Source organism: Kryptolebias marmoratus, linkage group LG1 (assembly GCF_001649575.2).
Source record: "Kryptolebias marmoratus isolate JLee-2015 linkage group LG1, ASM164957v2, whole genome shotgun sequence".
In the NCBI taxonomy this organism is placed as follows: domain Eukaryota; kingdom Metazoa; phylum Chordata; class Actinopteri; order Cyprinodontiformes; family Rivulidae; genus Kryptolebias; species Kryptolebias marmoratus.
The window spans coordinates 6,928,508-6,947,506 of NC_051430.1; the positions used below are offsets into that span (position 1 = coordinate 6,928,508).

The window sequence follows — 18,999 nt, forward strand, 5'->3', positions numbered from 1 at the left end:
GGGTTATTCCAAAGTTGGTTATTACCATTAAGACAATGTCCACCACAAACATAAACTTATGCATCCAGAAAAAAGAGGTGAAGTTTCTATATCCAGCTCACTGTTTAAACCATTTCTTTTACTGTTTTTAATGTGACTTAAAAAGTTGGAATTCAAATCAATCAAGGTTTTGTCATGTGATTTTGTTCCCTAGTCTAGTCTGTACGGACACAACAGATTGTTTACCAGTTCACTTCTTTGTTTACATGGCAGCTTTAAAAACAAAAAAAGTCACCTCCCATCTGCTGTTAGAATAGCAAGATGCCCAGCCACAAAACCCTTACTTATGATGAACACGTAACGGCTGGTACATGCCGTGTACCTGGATTCCACTGAGAGAAGCAACACCCATGTAGAGGAAGATGCCATACAGCACAGGCATGGGGATATACTACAACCAAAGGAAAAGACAAACAACATGATGTATTGTACTCTTACTTCAGACACATCCCTACATCACTACTACTGCTACTACACAACTATATCCTTTTATAAAATATACTGTAGTGCTATGGGTTATTCATGCTAAAAAAAACAGAAAACTATAAGCTTTTCTTAATTTCTTGTGCGGTTCATACCTTGAGTACTGGCGCAAGGAAGATGGAGACTCCGGTGAGAACAAACACCAAAATGCCAGTCACTCTCTGCTCTCTGTATGTTGGACAATGAGAAAGAATTCACCATTCAAATTGTCATCATGACATTAGGAATGACAACCGGAAGTTACAGTGATATCAATGGTGTTCTTGGTGACAGTAGTCCCACCTGCCTGCAGACCATTCACAAGTTACTCCTTTGTAGCTGTGGGCTGATGCCTCAGTTTTCTCATGATAATCTTCAACCTATGAGGCAAGACTTTGCAGGAAGCTAGTCTTTTGTGAACGTTTGTGGTCATTTTTTATTTATTCCACTTCAGATAATCTCACCAACAGTTTTCTCACTTAGCTTTTTGCTGTTGTTCTTATAGCTTGTTCTAGACATCCACTATCTGGTCCCTGATGTCCTTTGACAGATTTTTAGTCTTGCCCATGATAGTGTAGAGATTGAAATGGAAGAAAATGGTTTTGTGGATTGGTGGGCTTTATACACAGAGACTGAGAACAGGAATGTTTGAAATTGATTGATTGATTGATTGACTGTCATTTGTATGGCATATGGGCCCATAAACAATATTTAGGAACCAGAATTCTGAATGGTTTGTAGAGGATTAAACAGTGACCCCACCCTCAATTTTTTCACTTTCCAATAATGGGTTTATTTATTTATTTTTTCCTGGATTTTAAACTACAAAAAGTTTAGACTGTTCATTTCTCTGAAAGTATGTAAATTTACAGCCCTTACTGTAAAATCCACATTAATTTACCATGTTTTCAATAAGTGATCACAGGTTCATTTGAACATGGAAATGTTCCAAAATCACATGGGAAACGTAAGCAAAAGATTTGTTTCATATGCTCTAGTACTACTGTATGTTTCCACACGTGAAGTTGTTTACTGTAGTTTTGCTGAAAGGGAAAATCAGCAGGGGATTAAATAATTATTTCCCCCACTGTACCCTCAATGTGTGTCATCTTTGTTTTTATTCACTGTGGACCAACCTGACCCCGAGGAACTGTGGCTGCTCTCCTGGAGCGCTGGATTCACTCTCCATTTTCAGAGAGTCAATGTGGGCAATGGAGATAACGGTGGCAGCCACATACCAGGGCAGACCCAAGAAAGAGCAAACGGCCATGAGGATCCCAACCCAGAACAGATCCAGATGGTAGCCACAACCTTTCTGCCAGGGAAACCATACAAATCATCTTTACAACAAGAAAACAACCCAAAGCAGGGGTATTTGGGTTCTGATATTATTTTGCTATCTACTAAATAGTGGATTTGATGCTTATTTTTTACATGTGGTTTTAAATATATGGAAAAATTGCAATAACAATTTTGTTCAACAACATGAAAAAGAGAATATTAAACAAACATATTGCCTAATTACATTGTATTGTTTTTCATAAAGATCTTTTACCTCTTCAATGGTGGGTAATATGAAATACCTTAAGTTTGTTCTCCTTGCGGTTAACAATGACGGCACTGATCTGCTGGTCCATGAAGATGAGGATAGTCACAAGAAGGGCAGGAATGAAGCTGGCCAAATATATCCACCATGGGTTCTTTCCAAAAGGCATCACCACCCAGCCACGATCTGACCGAGTTGGCTTGTGAGAGATGAAAGACCACTTAATTTTCACAAAACTCTTCATTCACTCTTTACAATAGACAGTAAAAGTCAAAAACATACAGTGATTACAATTCATTTCACCCAGTGCTGTACAGTAGAACTGATCAATGTCTTTAATTAATAAATTTATTTATTTTTGCTATCTGGGAAGGAAATAAGATTGGTAGAACTTTCTTTGATCAATAAATACCACTCATCTTAGCAATCTGGGCAAGATAATGTCTAAAACCAACAGTTTGTATTTGAGTTTCTTTCTTTCCTTTTCTCCTGGTCAGAATAAGAGACGTGTGACAGGGGCAACTGACAGTTTCAAAGGGACAGCTTCCTATGGTCATGAAAGTCCCACAAACTTTCACTTTGCAAGAGCTGTTTGGCAGGTCAACTGTTTCTATCAGGCCAGTTTGCCACCTATGTGCTAACTAAGCTAATCAAAACCGTTCAGGTGGTGGTGGTGGGGGAGTTCTTGCATTTTGTTTTGTTATTTTTTTTATGTTATTTATTTTTGAGTTGCCTTGTGCTGAAAAGTGCTATATAAATAAATGTACCTAATGTACCTACGTATTTTGTGGTTCAGTTGAGTCATAACCAATAGATGTTCTCCGTGGTTCTTGTTTCCAGCTACTCTTATACCACCTGCATTCCACTAGTAATTAGCACACGTTGTCCCTCAGTAATCCCTACCATCAGTACATATACCCACTGGATTTAATCAGCACTTTATCAGCTTGTTTGTTAACCTTTATATATTTGCTGAGTCCTCTGGTGCCTTAGTATAGCTATTAAAAGTGTAGAATAAAATTTAAAATTGGCTGTACAATTCAGAATATGATTTAAAATCGTCTAACATACAAAGCTCTCTACAACCAAGCTTCATCTTATATTAAAGATCTTATTTTGTTAAGGGTCTATTTATTAAAGATCTATTTTCTTAACAGAGCACTTTGCTCTCAGACTACAGGTTTACTTGTGGTTTCAAGAGTTTCCAAAATTAGAATGGGACAGAGCTTTCAACTATCAGGCTCCTCTCTTGTGGAACCATCTAGTTTTGGTCTGTGAAGCTGACATCCTGTCTACTTTTAAGATCAGGCTTAAGAGTTACTTTTTTGATAAATCCTATAGTTAGAGTTGGCTTGGGTTTCTTGAACTATCCCTTAGTTATGCTGCTATAGACTTAGACTGCAGGAGGGCAAACTGACCACATTTCCTCCCTTTGCTGCTGTCTTTACTCTCTACTCTTCTGTTTGTATTTGGAATTATTTTAAATTAGGCCTGGCCTGATGCTTGTGTGTTTGTGTTTCTTCCTTGTCCTCTCAACCTTGTTGAGGCAGATGGCTGCCCATCCCAAGCTTGGTTCTGGTTCTGCCATAGGTTTATTCCTGTTAAAAATTAGTTCTTCTACCGTTGCCCTCCTCTACATGCTTGCTCAGGCTAATAGATTGCATGAAAGTTTTTATGCTGGTTTCCTTAGACAACTTTTTTAGTTATTGGTATTTTGTAATAAACTGAATTTGAATGCAATTTTGTATTAAAGTAAACCAACTCCTCTGTGCTTGCATTGGGGTCTCGTTGGGTCCACGCTCACCATCCACCAAAAGTGACAATTGTTTGCCTCAAAATTTGCTTTAATGTAATTGTTTAAATTTCTTTCCTACTTTTAAATTAACTAATGTTTGAAGTGAGCTTGTACCTTAAACTCTGTTGGGACAATTAGCTTGGGTGTCTCAAGTCCTATGAGCATATCAAGGCCAACAAATGTCATGATGGACATGAAGATGGAGAAGTCACTGATGAGTTTCCTTAACTGGTGGCACACACAAAAAAATACAACAGTAAAAAAAGGTAAAACAGAATGCAATGCTTAGTGCTGTAAAAGTTTTATATTGCTACATGTATTTAAATAGAAAGAAGGAATAATAAAGTTGCTACACTTTTTTTTTGGTGAAAATCAGTTTCTTGTTTATTATTTCAGGCTCAGCACAACCAGGCTTAACCACCACTTGTTTGTGTTCATTGAAATTAACAAAAATTTTACTTATATTAAAGGTATTTTCTTATAACTTTGACCTTTATTACTATATTTTGTATATCACACCACAGTTCACCAGTTTTAGCGAGAAATAAGATTTACAATGACAATATTCTTTTACCACTGCGCTAAAAAGCTATGCAAATAAAAACAGAATGCAAGGATTTGTAAATCTCACAAAACCATATTTTTTCACAATGGAACAGTAAACATAGGTCCTTGCAGGTCCATGTTTCCTTCTGTGAAGCATCCTCTCATCTTTTAAAATCAATCAACACCAGGTTTTGGAGGAATTGTTGTCTCATTCTTTTCTGATGGAGGATTCTAGCTGTTCAACAGTCCTTGGTCTTCATTGCTAGAAATTTGGTTTCATGATGCACCAAATTTTTTTTAATTGGTGAGAGGTCTGGACTGAAGGCAGGTCGGTTCAGCACCTGGACTCTTTTACTATTAAGCCATGCTGTTGTTATGAATGCAGTATGTGGTTTAGCATTGTTTTGATAAAATATGCAAGGCTTCCCTGAATGGGCTGCGGTAGCTTGGTGGTCAGTGCTGGGGTTTTGTAATCCTGAGGCTGCAGGTTCACTGCATATACAAGGCCAGGTTGCGGCAGAAAGGGAATTTGGTGTAAAACAATTGCAAATATTTCACATCAGTTTGCTTGCTCTGGCAACCTGTGGTATTGTGCGAGTTTGCTTCCTGGTTGCTCACTCCTGTTCCTGATTGGTCGGCAGTTTAATCATCATCAGCTGCAGCAGATCAAGTTCTTCAGCGCTCTGGGTACTTAAGGCTGCAGGGAAGATCAGATTGGCGCTGGAGCATCGCTTGCTATTGGTAAAGCATCTCAGTTGCTTGTGATTTCTGTTACCTGAGTCCTGTTAATGTTCTTGTCCTCTGTGTACACTCAGAGTGTCTGCCTCCTGGAGCTTCCTGATCTTCACAAACCACCGTCTGAAGGATTTTTACGAGAGCCACTCACCCACTCTGCGCTGTAGCCTGTCTGCCTCAGTTTGGAACCAACTTACTTGTGACAACCGCCACCTGTAAATACTCACTGTCGAGACCCCGATCCTCGCCTCAGTGCTGTGTTTCCTTCACTTACCAGTAAGAACAAACTCCTCGGCTACGTTCTAAAATACTACATCCCGGCTGGCAATAATATATACTCACCTCTGATCCTCCAGATCCGGACCCATTTCCCTTTTCACACTGTAAATAAAGACACTTACCTGATCCTCTGTCTCCGGTGTCTGTCTGTCACCAAGCTGCTCGCCTTTGACATTTTTGTAAAACCTGATAGAATGCTCCAGCAAGATGACATGTCAAAGAGCAGTTCCGGTGGCGGACAGACCGTGAGTTCAGTAACTAGTCAAGACATTTGGTTGACATGAATCTTTTCTCCAGTAATTGTTTCAGGTCCAACAAAACACCAGTGCCCTGTTAGATCAAGTCACCCAGTGCATTGTTTCCACTGATGACAGACTAGGGACGTTGTTGCCTGCAACTCCGGTCAGTCTACCTGCTGCCGCCACATCGCGGTCCGATTCTGCAGTCCCTGCCCACGGGCCGGACTTAAGACCCCCAGAGTTTTTTGAGGGCGATACCGAACACTGTGGGGGATTCTTGTTGCAATGTAGATTAATTTTTTCTAGATCTCCTTCCCTGTTCCCTTCTCTCGCCACTAGGATTATTTACATTGTGTCGGCCTTAAAAGGAAAGGCGTTATGTTGGGCCCAAGCATTTCTCTTGTCACACTCTTTGGAAACACTAACCTCTCAGCTTTTCATTCAGGAATTTCAGCGTGTTTTTGATCATCCCCTTCAGCAGAAGGAAGCTGCCAAACGCCTTCTCTCACTTCGTTAAGGCTGGAAGTCAGTCGTGGAGCAGTCGGTGGACTTCCGCATCATCGCCAAGGAAGCCGGGTACTTTTAATAATTCACTCTCAGAACAAATTAAAGGCCAGCTAGCTTTCCGAGATGAACTCGGGAGTTCAGACAAATTAATTACCTTGGCCATCCGTATCCACAATCGACTCAGAGTACGCCGAAGAGAGAAAGACTCCATTTCCTATGATCCCAAGGTTTCCATTTTCCTCCCTGCTGATGAAAGTTTCACCAATCAACACACTCCGCATGCCGAACCGGAACCAATGCAAGTTGGTCGTACTCAGTTAACGCCTGAGGAGAGACAAATACGTTTTGCGGCTAAAGAATGCATTTATTGTGGGAATAAGGGGCATTTCGTCGCAAAGTGTCCTTTACGGGGAAACGGTCCAGCCCGTCAATAGTTCAGGGGAAATTGCCGTGCCCATCTAACCTCTCCCCTGCTTCTCTACTCTTTCTGCCTGCTTCTATTGTCTCCGAACACGTTGTGCTCCCCATCGCTGCACTGGTGGACTCAGGTTTGGAACTAAACCTCATCTCCAAGGATTTAGTGGAGCAACTCAGAATTTCCACCACCCCTTTGGACTCTCCTTGCACCGTGACTGGCCTCACTGGACAACCGTTGACCCAAATTAATCATAAAGTCTCCAATCTTCATGTGTTAGTATCCGGCAACCATCATGAGACTGGTGAGTTTTTTGTTTTTAATTCCTCCTCGCCTCAACTAGTTTTTGGTTTCCCTTGACTCCCGTTTTTAACTGGTCAGAAAGACAGGTAGAATCCTGGAGTAATTTTTGCCTTCAACATTGTTTAAGGTCGGCTATTTCTCCGCCTGTTAAGAAGAACAAATCTCTTGAAGAGGCAGATTTGTCAAAAGTCTCTCCAGTCTATCATGATTTGGCCCCCATGTTAAGTAAGTGAAAGGCCCTTTCTCTCCCTACTCACAGACCTTATGACTGTTCAATAAAACTGTTACCAGGTGCCCCGCTCCCATCAAGTTGCCTATATAATCTTTCTGGTCCAGAAAGAGAGGCCATGAAGGACTATATTGAACATTCCATGGCTTCCGCTATTATTCGCCCATCTACATCTCCCCTAGGGGCTGTTTTTTTCTTTGTTAAAAAGAAAGATAAGTCACTCCGTCCTTGTATTGATTTTCGAGAACTCAATCAAATCACCATTAAGAATAAGTATCCGCTTCCGCTAATTGATTCCATTCACGAAAGACTCCATTCTGCAACCATTTTCTCTAAATTAGATCTCAGGAACGCATACCATTTGGTGAGGATAAAGAAGGGGGGCGAATGGAAAACGGCATTTGAAACTCCTCTCAGGCACTTTGAGTATCTGGTGATGCCCTATGGGCTCATCAATGCCCCCACAGTTTTCCAAGCCCTTATTAATGATGTACTCCGAGACTTTCTTAACGACTTCGTTTTTGTCTATTTGGACAATTTGATCTATTCCCGAGACCAGAAGCAACATGAGTCACATGTCTGCTACGTCCTTCAACAACTGTACAAAAATAAATTGTTTGTTAAAGCTGAAAAATGCGATTTTCACGTATCATCTGTTTCCTTCCTGGGTTTCATTTTCGAGAAGGGCCAATACTGTACTGACCCAGAGAAAGTTTGTGCGGTCAAGAACTGGCCTATTCCTACCAACCACAAGGAGTTGCAACAGTTCCTGGGGTTTGCCAACTTCTACAGACAGTTCATCAAGAATTACAGTCGGGTTGCCTCTCCATTGAACCAGCTCACTTCCACTCTCAGAACATTCTCCTGGACTCCTGAGGCAGACAGCGCATTTGGTGAGTTGAAGGCTCTTTTTTTCTCCGCCCTCATATTGTGTCACCTGGACCCTGGGAAGCAATTCGTCGTTGAAGTGGATGCCTCCGATTCGGGGGTCAGAGCAGTTCTCTCCCAAAGATCAGATAAAGATAACAAGATCCACTCTTGTTTTCTCCCGGCATTCATTGCCTGCTGAGCAAAATTATGATGTGGGGAACTGGGAGTTGTTAGCAATTAAACTAACTCTAGAAGAATGGAGACATTGGCTGGAAGGTTCTGAGATCCCTTTCATAATCTGGACTGATCACAAGAACCTAGCCTATTTACAGACCGCTAAGAGATTAAATCCAAGACAGGCCCAATGGTCATTGTTTTTCGTCCGTTTCAATTTTACTATCACTTACAGACCCGGATTGAGAAATATCAAACCCAACACACTCTCCAGACAATATTCTTCCTTGCAAACTCCCAAGACCGAAACCAGCATCATACCGTCCACCTGTTTTTTGGGGACACTCACCTGGGACATTGAGAACACCATCACCGAGGCACAGCGATCCGAACCTGATCCTGGCACTGGACCTACAGGTAAAAAATTCATCACGAAGACTGTAATCAGTAAAGTTCTGAACTGGATTCATAATCATCGCTTAATCTGTCATCCTGGTATTTCCCGATTGTTAGCTTTCACTAAGAGACACTTTTGGTGGCCTACCATGAACTCAGATATTAAAGACTTTATCACAGCCTGTCCCACCTGCGCGAGAAGCAAGACCACTAATAAACCACCTCCAATCTCTAACCACTCCTGCACGTCCTTGGTCCCATATCGCCTTGGATTTTGTTACCGGCCTACCTCTCTCGGAAGGTAATTCTGTCATTTTAACAATTGTGGACAGATTTTCTCAAGCAGCACATTTGGTTCCCCTGGCAAAACTTCCAACTGCCTTCAAGACTGCTCAGCTCCTGGTTTCCAACGTGTTCTGTTTACATGGCATCCCTCTGGACATTGTATCTGATCAAGGACCTCAATTCATTTCTCAAGTCTGGAAGACATTCTGCATCGCCCTTGGAGCCAAGGTTAGACTGACCTCTGGTTACCACCCCCAATCTAATGGACAAACTGAGAGATGCAACCAGGAGCTGGAGTCTGCACTCAGGTGTGTTATCAATGACAATCCCTCTTCGTGGTGTAAACATGTACAGTGGGTGGAATACGCTCATAACAGCCATACCTCCGCTGCAACTGGTTTTTCACCCTTCGGGGCCTCACTCGGCTTTAAATCCTCCCCTCTTTCCCAGTCAGGAAACCAAAATCCTGGTTCCCTCAGTCCAACTTCATCTACATCTTTGTCGCCGGTTCTGGAAACAAACCAGAGAAGCCCTTCTAAGGGCGGCCCACAGAACAAGAGGTTTGCCGACTGTCATCGTTCTGCAGCACCTACTTACCATGTAGGGCAAAAGGCATGGTTATCAACTCGAGACGTTAACATCAAGGACACACCTAAAAAGCTAGAACCCAGATTCATTGGCCCATTTCCAGTGGAACATATAATTACCCCTTCTGCCATTAGACTCCGCTAACCCTCTTCCATGAGGATCCATCCTACATTTCACGAGTCTCAAGTAAATTTCACAAGTCCTCTGTCCCTTGGTGTGAGTGAGAGCGTGAATGGTTGTTTGTCTCTATGTGTCCCTGTGATGGACTTGTGACCTGTCCAGGTTATCACACAATAATTACTGGAGATAGGCTCTGGCTTCCCTGGAAACTATTAAGTTTCTTTTAAAAGATGATTATCTGGACAGACAGTTTTGTCACCTTGGTTGGGAAGTAGCGGCTGAACTTGAACTTCTTCAGCGAGACAGTCATGGAGTAGGTGCCGAAGAAGAGAATGAAGGACATGAGGGCCAGGTCCGGGACGTACTTGCAGGACTTTCCTATCAGAGATCCTCCGTACTTCAGACACTCCTTCTTGCTCAGCTGACTCCAGTCCAGAGCTGTCACATTCAACTGGGATGGTGGTGGCAGTGTTGAGCAGACAGGAGAGAATGAAGAGTGAAGTGTTTCAACCAAAGACAGAGTAAAAATTGTCAGCACAGATTTGACATTAGAAACAAAGGGGTGTGAAAGGTGGATGGAGAGAACAAACAAAGGTTAAAAAAGAAGGGCAAAGCAACTTTTTCTGGTGATTGAGGCAGTACTGGGGTTAGCTGACAGCAAGGCATTTTGCTTATTTAAACATATTTTGATTAATTTTGCAGCTGAAATGTTACCAAGGCTGCTTGAAATACTAACATCCAGCTTGAAATACAAGAAACTAAAATAAAAAGGGTAAAAAAAAAACAATGAAAACAAGCACTTACCCCAGAGATACTAGAGCTGTTATCTGGCATTGGCACTAAACCATTGAAGATCATTGCAGCCACTGTTAGTGAACGGGGACAAACGAGGTCATGAGACAGAAAGTGAAAAGGGATGAGGAGGAAAACCAAACAAAAGCAAAAAGAAATGCAAAACATGATGAGACTCCAACTGACATTGCAGAGAGCACTCAGAGACTCATGCAGACAAACCAAGAGGTACTTACTTGCAAGAGACAGCAGCCAAATTGTTTGTGCGTGGTGAAAGCAAACAAGGGACAAATCAGTTACAGAAATCAATGTCCACATCAACTATTGATGATCCCTATTATTTTTTTCTAAATTAGTGACCATGTGAAAACCTTCCTAGTTTAAATAACACACTACTTTTATTAAACTCCTTTATCTTGTATGATTTTTTTTTCTGGTTATTGTATTGGACTACAAAGTCTTCAGTTTACTGTTATCTTTTCCATTTTCTTTCTTTTTAACCTGGATTTTAAATGTATTTTTAGTTTTAATATAAGTAATAATTCTACAAAACACTTCAGAATAATAAAGTTAAAAAGCAAAAAATAGTTTTAAAAAGTTTGAAAAACAAACAACTGAAAAGTGGTGCATGCATATGTATTCATCCCCTTTGCTTTGAAGTCCCAACTGTCTACATATTAAATCATGCCTGTATATATACAGCTGTTCTGATATTCCTTAGAATCGACACCAGTGTAACGCCTCTAAGTAGTGCGGGCTACCACCAGGCAAGAGGCAGCATGAAGACCAAGGAGCTCTCCACACAGGTCAGAGACAAAGTTGTGACGATGTACAGATCAGGACTGGGTTATAAACAATATTTCAAGCCCTGAACATCTGAAAGGGCTCCATTAAATCCAATATTCGAAAATAAAAACATGATGCCACTACAGTAAACCTGCCAAGAGAGGGTCATCCACCAAAACACATTGACTGGGTAAGGAGATCATTGATCAGAAAAACATCCAAGTGTCAGGATCGCGGGACACAGAAAAGAACCCTGAGTGCAGACTCATGGTAAAAATTAACTAATTTATTAACTAAAGAAAAATAACAAAACAAAAGCTGACGGGGCAGCAAACACAAACAGAACAAAAACCAATAAGCGCAATGGAACAAAACATCAGGGAAATAAGGCACGGAGACAGCTACTATCAACAAAGGAAAAACAATGAACCAGCGGATAGTGAGAGAAGTGACCGGGTTTTTGAATACTGAGGGTGACGAGGTAAGTAGAAACAGGTGAGTGGAGATAATTATGGACAGGTGGAGATGGGCGTGGCAAGGAGGGCAAAAAGAGTGACAGGGGAGGAGTGAACTACTGAGCAGGAACATAAAAAAACCAAACTGAAAACAATCACAAGACTAAATAAAGAAAACAAAACCAAGAACACAAAAAATCCAAATCCTCACACCAAGAGGCCAAAGATAACCCCGATGGAGCTGGTCAGTTCATCTGCAGAGGTGGGAGGATCTGTCCATAAAACCACTATAAGCTACACAGAGCTGGGCTCCATGGAAGACTGGCTACTAATAATAAAAAAGAAAATTGCTTAAAAAAGAAGTTTTTTCCCTAACATGTAATAGAAGGTGTTGTCAGATGAGACTAAAACTGAACATTTTGGTCATCACAGGCAATCTGGTTCAAAGCCACCATCATTAATTTGAAGTATTTTCTGTAGATGAATTAAATCAAATTAAAAATCAAATTAAATTCCAGGCTGAAGCAGCCTGAGCAATGCAAATTCAAATTCTAATATTTTCATATAATCCTATGTGAGACACATTCTGATTTTATCTTAAAAGGCCAACCTGACATATTATTTAATTACAGTAAAGACTGACGTACCTCCAGTTTAGTTTAGCTGTATTTCTTTTACTGTGCGAACATCTAATTGCAAAATGGAAGTTTGGCTCGACCTTGAAAAGTTATCCACCTTACAACATTCAGAATTTATTTTAAAATGAGAAACAATTAAAACGAAAAGCACATTAACAAAGATACGATAAGTATAGGAGTTTGAAAAGACCAACCTTTACGATGAGCTGCCAGTCAAAAATGTGGTTTCAACACGCTTACACTTAAACTGATTCTGATTTCTATTTATTTACTATATCATCTTAAAATATCATAATATAATCTTATGTTTAAGAGTGGGACCCATCAGACCATCAACTATGAACTCGCTGAAACACAGAATGTTAAATTAGACAGTTGGGTTTTGGTTCATAAATACAAAAGACAAGTCTAATTATTCTTCTCTGAAATCTGTCTTAAAATCTGAATAACCCTCTCCCCCTCCCCGCCCCAGTCTCCCTGAGCTAAGGGATGAACTCACTCGGGTCTGGGGCCAAGCACTCGCACTTGTAGGTGGTGACATAGTCTGTCTTGAAGTCAGTGTTGATGGGGGAATATTTGAAAGCAGCCACCATCTTCTTGATGGCGTCAGAGATGAAGATAAAGGAGATCAGGCTGGAGAAGCCCTCCTCAGTGAAGCGTGTCATGTATTTGATGATGTAACTGGCATCTGAAGCCACAAGGATTAAACACTGCAGGCAGGAGTGGATGCCGATCCACAGGCGCAGCTCCATGTAATCTATGCCATTCTTTCTATGGAGGGAAAAGGTTTAAAGACAAGTCTTACATTTAAAGACAGCCATGGGCAAGTTTTTGACTATATGAGAAATGGGATGGGAACATTATTAGTAAAAATGCATTGACTGATTTACATTATTTCAGTGGAAAACCATGATAATTATATTTAAGTGGGGCAAAATGAGCTGCCACAGTTTACAATTGTGGTCAGGTGATAACATCCACTCATCACAGTCATAAATGTCTTATTACTTTGGGGCTTTAAAATGTTTGTTTGAACAGTTCTTTTGCTAGGGGAAATGATTATATAACATGCAACTTCAATTATATTTTTTGTGCTGGGTGCACAAGTTTGGATTCATTGTGGATTTTCTCAAATGCACACATAGTCAAAATTAAACAAGTTTATTAAAATCTTTTAATAAGTGGTGGTGAAAGTTTTCAGATGTCTCAACTTGATAAGTACTAGGACTAATAGTGATCGTGATTGACTGGAGCTGGTATTTTTTTTTCCCCCCCCCCCCCCCCCCTTGCATAATATTAATTAATTTGACAGCAATTTTTGAAAAGACCAATACTCATCTGTCACCTCTAAATGAAAGGAAATTGGTTAGGATGTTTGGGAAGAGCCCAGGACCCACCAAGGCTCAAGCCTGCCATGAACTGGAAACTGTGGGAACACCAGTGTTTCTGTCAACAGAGAGGACAGTTTTACATCACCTTAATCTGAGAGGGTGCTGATCAAGAAGGAAGCTCCTGCTCCAAAGGAGACACCTTCAGTGTGACGGACAGTTGCACCTGCCTACATGGACAAATCAAAAGCCTTCTGGAGTAAGGTTTTATAATGAGGTAAGACAAAGATTGACTTTTTTGACCACAAGGACAAGACATATGTTTAGAGGAGACAAGATGAGACTTTTAAACCTAAAACACTACCAACTATCAAGCATGGTGGTTGTAGCATCATGTTGTGGTACTGGTATACAAAGTGGGTGGAATAATGAAGTAGGACTATCTAAATTGTCTAAATAAAAATCAGCTTTGATTCTGTTCTGGACATCACTGCATGGGCTCAGGAATACTTCTAAATTATTCAACTTCACCTCCAATCAGCTAGCTGGTTGAAATAGGTTTGAAATACATCAATAAGGCTAACATTAAGCTTCTGAAATGACCTTCTCAAAGCCCTGTCCGCAATCATGTCTAAACTTTGTGGACTGTGATTAAAGGCCGAACAGCCAAGTAATTTAAATGTAATCTACTAATTCTGCCATGACGAGTGCTCCTACTATTTTGGGTTTTGTAGAGTTTATTTTTTGTGTTGTTCATTCTTGTGATCTCTTGTTTTTGTTTCCAGTGTCTCTGTGTTTCCTGTCATTTCATCTGTTAGCCTTGTTTCTGCTCCTCCTAGTTAGTAATTCTTACGTCGGCTGTTTTAGCAGGCCTTCTGGTACTATTTAGAAAGTTCGTTACCATTAGTTTTAGCATTGTCATGTTTTAGCTTATTTAGCCTTCCTGTACATTTAGTTTAGTTTATCTTAGCGCATACTTTAGATATTGTTAGATTGTTAGGTTCCTAATTATTGTTTAGTTCAGCTTTAACTTTATCGTGAATTTATTTAGATTCATTGTCATGTTTTAGCTTATTTAGCCTTCCTGTACATTTAGTTTAGTTCTGTACATTTAGTTTAGTTTATTTTATCTTAGCTCATACTTTAGATGTTGTTGTATTGTTAGATTCTGGTTTCGTGATTTTATTTATATTATCCTATATTTCATTTTGATTATATATGATTCATTTAGATTATACATGATTGTTGTGTTTTTCTTTTTTGTGTTTCATTATGTATTTGTTGTATTGGATTCTGTTTTTGTTTCTGTTGTAAAGCACTTTGGATTGCCTTGTTGCTGAAAAGTGCTATATAAATAAATCTCACTTCACTTCACTTCACTTCCTCATCTCACACCTGTTCCTTGTAATCATTAGACTCATCTGTTTCCACTTACCTCACCGATCCTTCAGTACTTATACTCCTAGCTGTTCAGTCTATCCTCTGTCTATACACTGGTTTGTTTCCCTGAGTTGTTCCCATTTCCACCTCGAGATTTTGTTTATTAGCATTTGCCACGACTGCCTTTTATTTTTTGTGATTTAATTTATTTTATCTTAGCTCATACTTTAGATATTGTTAGATTGTTAGATTCTGGTTTCGTGATTTTATTTAGATTATCCTATATATCATTTCGATTATACATGATTCATTTAGATACATGATTGTTGTGTTTTTCTTTTTTGTGTTTCATTATGTATTTGCTGTATTGGATTCTGTTGTTGTTTCTGTTGTAAAGCACTTTGGATCGCCTTGTTGCTGAAAAGTGCTATATAAATAAATCTCACTTCACTTACTCATCTCACACCTGTTCCTCGTAATCATTAGACTCAGCTGTTTCCACTTACCTCACTGATCCTTCAGTACCTTTACTCCTAGCTGTTCAGTCTATCCTCTGTCTATACACTGATTTTTCTTTCACGAGTTGTTCCCATTTCCACCTCAAGATTTTGTTTATTAGCATTTGCCACGACTGCCTTTTGTTTTTTGTGATTTAGTTTCTTAGTAAATAGTTTGCTGCATTGTTAGCTTTTTGTTTTCATTATTATTAAATGTTTGAGTTTTTTTTTCTTCAAGTTTCTATGAGAATCTGCATCCTTGGGTCTTGTCCTCATCAAATCCCAACAAGAACAATGCTGATGGATATAAAAAGAGTGTAATTTAACCAAATTTCAGTGGGAGTACATGCGTGCATTTGAACATGTATGCATATTTTCCACAACAAATACAAACTTGTGCTGCTAGTTCTTTTAAAAAAATATTGTAAATAGTATGTTTTATAGTCATTCCACCCTAAACAAAGCCGTTCAAATCAATCAGTAAACAGCAATAATTAATTTGACATTCATGCTCACGATGTAAACCTCTGACTATAACTGTATGTTCTGTCCATCTATCACAGGAACGAAAGAAGCTCACTTGCTGAAGTCATACAGAAGCTTTTCAAAGATGAGAATGGGACCAGTGGAGCTGAGGATGATGAGGGGCTGACCACTGAAGAGACAGAAGACAGAACCAGCCAAGGCTGTACCCAGAAAACTCTCCATCACACCCTGTTGGAAGAGAGGAGAGCTTCATAGAAAAAAGATGAAAGAGGTTTTGCTGTAGAATAAGAGGCTAAAACCAAATGGTGAAAAGAAAATTAATCAGAAAACAGTTTAAACAGAACCGTTTTTGTATATCATTTGGTTAAAAGAGCATAACCAGCTTCAAATGGAAGGAGAAGAGCCTGATACAAACACAATATTTATCTTGTTGTGTAAGATGCTGTATTTTGTCAGAGTTTTGCATCCCAACTTGACAGAGAAGGAAAATATTTAGCACCAGTTAAAGATGCTGCCAAGTTTTTTTATAGAGAGAAGAGGCGTTCTCCTGGCAATCCCTTCAAAACAAGCTCTTGTTCAGTCTTTCTCTAATTGCCCTTAAGTGCATTTGATCAGCAGCACCTGGCTGCTACTAAATCGTGTGGATGCAGCAAGGGTGGACTTTTCTGTTTGGGCTTTGTTTTTAATTAAATAAAGAATGACACTTTGGAATCTCTTGTGCATTTTTGCGTACTTGAGGTTACATTTGCATAATTTTATAACCTGGTAAAGATCATTTTTATTATTTTCCGATATGAATTAACTGAGGGTAGACTTTTCTTTTTTCTAAAAATGTAAATGCATCAGTGGCTTCCCTGTCAGGACACATTAGCAAAGTTAGATTATTAGATCTGGCTTTCTCACACAAAGACTTACTGGAGAAGTTTATCTGATTCAGGGCAAACTAGATTAAACAGAGAAGAACAATGTTCACTCTAGATTAAACGAGGTGTGTTGAGTTTCTGACTGATGTTACATCTGACCCAGCAAGATAAATATTATACAAATTACACTTGGACTTCCTGGGCAGACACCGGTTGAAATCTGCCTTCTGCAGCTTCTTGATTGAACTTTAATTTGGCTCAAGATTTCTTTTTCACATTGGACATTAATAAATATTATTGTAACCAGTGGTGGATGGTGGTGATATTTGTAGGGTGGGCTAACAGATATATAATAAAATGCTTGAGTTTGGATTTCAACAACAGAAGCATCCAATTTGAAATAAAAAAAAACTACTATAAACTGACATTATGTTCTTTTTCATCACAAAGAAAACCTTACAACAAACCACCACCAAAAACCAAGCTTATACAGAGCCTCTGTCAGTTGTCCAATACTTTATTCCCTTCATTATTAGTTTCATCATCATTTCGGATGATTTTCCCAGTCAAACAGCTTTAATAACACTGCACCACACTCCTTGACACAATTACTAATCACACTGATAAGTTAAAATAAAAAAAAGACATGCAATATTGGAAAGTACTTCTTTTTTTAAAATGAATCCTACTTTATTTAAAGGGTAGCTCACTCCGACAACTTTTCTGGGATCCAAAAATATTAATAACCACCTCGTTAAAGATCTGTTAGCTACACTTGCTGGTGGCCAGTCCTTTCACTAAAACCAGGTCACAGGAAAACTTTGAATATCCTTGAGTCTATCTGCTCCCAACCTCTTCACTTCCGGTTTGTCCCCCAAAGACATTAAGGAAAACGAGTGAGAAATTAAATAATTCACTTTGTTTAAAATTTTAGGTATAAATGCATTATCTTTATTTTTGGAAATATTTTATATTTATTTCTTATCAATATGTTGAGTACATTTTCTTTTTTTTATGCCATAAAATCTTCTGTGATGGTATACACAAAGGAAGAAGAGTCTGTTTTATGAAAATGAAACTAGTTCATAAGAATTAGAGCTCTTTAATAAGCATCCTATTTACTTGTTTAATTTTTCTGGTAAAAAGTCTGAAGCTGATTTAAAGTGTGACACAACAGGAAACTCATAATTTTTAAGTCTGGAAAAAACAAAACAAAAGAAACTGAAAAAAAATAAAAATTATATATATATATATATATATATAAAAAACCATCCAGCTGCAGTATTGTGAAGAACACTGTTTACTTTCATCAAGGTAAATCTGAGGAAGTAAAACAGACTAAAACAAAAGTGGCAGATCACCTGCTGTTTTGCATTCTAAAGTTTTAAACAAAGACCTCATACAATCTGTGCTCAGAGTATGCAGCGCAAATGACTCTCAGCTACTACAACACCAAATTGTAGCACAATACCTGTAAGAATTACAAAGTTTTAGCCATTTTTATGTTTGCCAATGTCAATTAGCTTTGGCAGCCATCTTGAATTGAGTTGGTTGCAAAAGTTTTAGTTGTGGAGTAAAAATCATTAACTGTGGCTCATTTATGGTGGTGTTAGTTTAGATTTACCCCTTCCTCCTGCTGGACTGGATGTGAATGCCTTCAAACTGCATGCTTCAATCAGTATGCAATTCAGTAAGAAAGTAAATAATTAAGGGATTAGTAAAGATGAAAGAGGTTTTGCTGTAGAATAAGAGGCTAAAACCAAATGGTGAAAAGAAAATTAATCAGAAAACAGTTTAAACAGAACCATTTTTGTATATTATTTGGTTAAAAGAGCATAACCAGCTTCAAATGGAAGGAGAAGAGCCTGATACAAACACAATATTTATCTTGTTGTGTAAGATGCTGTATTTTGTTAGAATTTTGCATCCCAGCTTGACAGAGAAGGAAAATATTTAGCACCAGTTAATCAGAAAACAGTTTGAACAGAGCCTGTGGCTCATTTATGGTGGTGTTAGTGAGGTAACTGGTCTGCATCTGTGTTCAGGCCATGAGGCCTGAGCTATCATTTTGAGAGACACTGTCCTCAGCCACAACGCCTTCTTAGGAAGTGAACCATGGGCTCTTACGCTCACGTTGTCGAAAACGTGCAAACGTGGACAGTTAGCTGTTGCTTGTCTGAAGACCCTAGTTTATCCCCATAAATGGAATTGAATGTACTTGAATCCTACAGGTCCGTCCCAGTGGG

The 18,999-nt window shown here is 39.2% G+C and overlaps 1 protein-coding gene across 1 annotated transcript in view; it reads right to left on the bottom strand.

Annotated features, from left to right (window-relative positions):
* slc4a5a (solute carrier family 4 member 5a) overlaps positions 1–18,999 on the bottom strand; it is a 51,565-nt gene that overhangs the window by 11,450 nt on the left and 21,116 nt on the right. The window contains exons 14-22 of the mRNA XM_017433970.3: positions 15,985–16,118; positions 12,699–12,970; positions 10,333–10,367; positions 9,788–9,979; positions 3,957–4,070; positions 2,085–2,246; positions 1,638–1,816; positions 618–690; positions 362–430 (exon numbers count right to left, since the gene is read on the bottom strand). Of these exons, the coding sequence (XP_017289459.1) occupies positions 362–430; positions 618–690; positions 1,638–1,816; positions 2,085–2,246; positions 3,957–4,070; positions 9,788–9,979; positions 10,333–10,367; positions 12,699–12,970; positions 15,985–16,118 (1,230 nt within the window). The remainder of the gene's footprint in view (positions 1–361; positions 431–617; positions 691–1,637; positions 1,817–2,084; positions 2,247–3,956; positions 4,071–9,787; positions 9,980–10,332; positions 10,368–12,698; positions 12,971–15,984; positions 16,119–18,999) is intronic.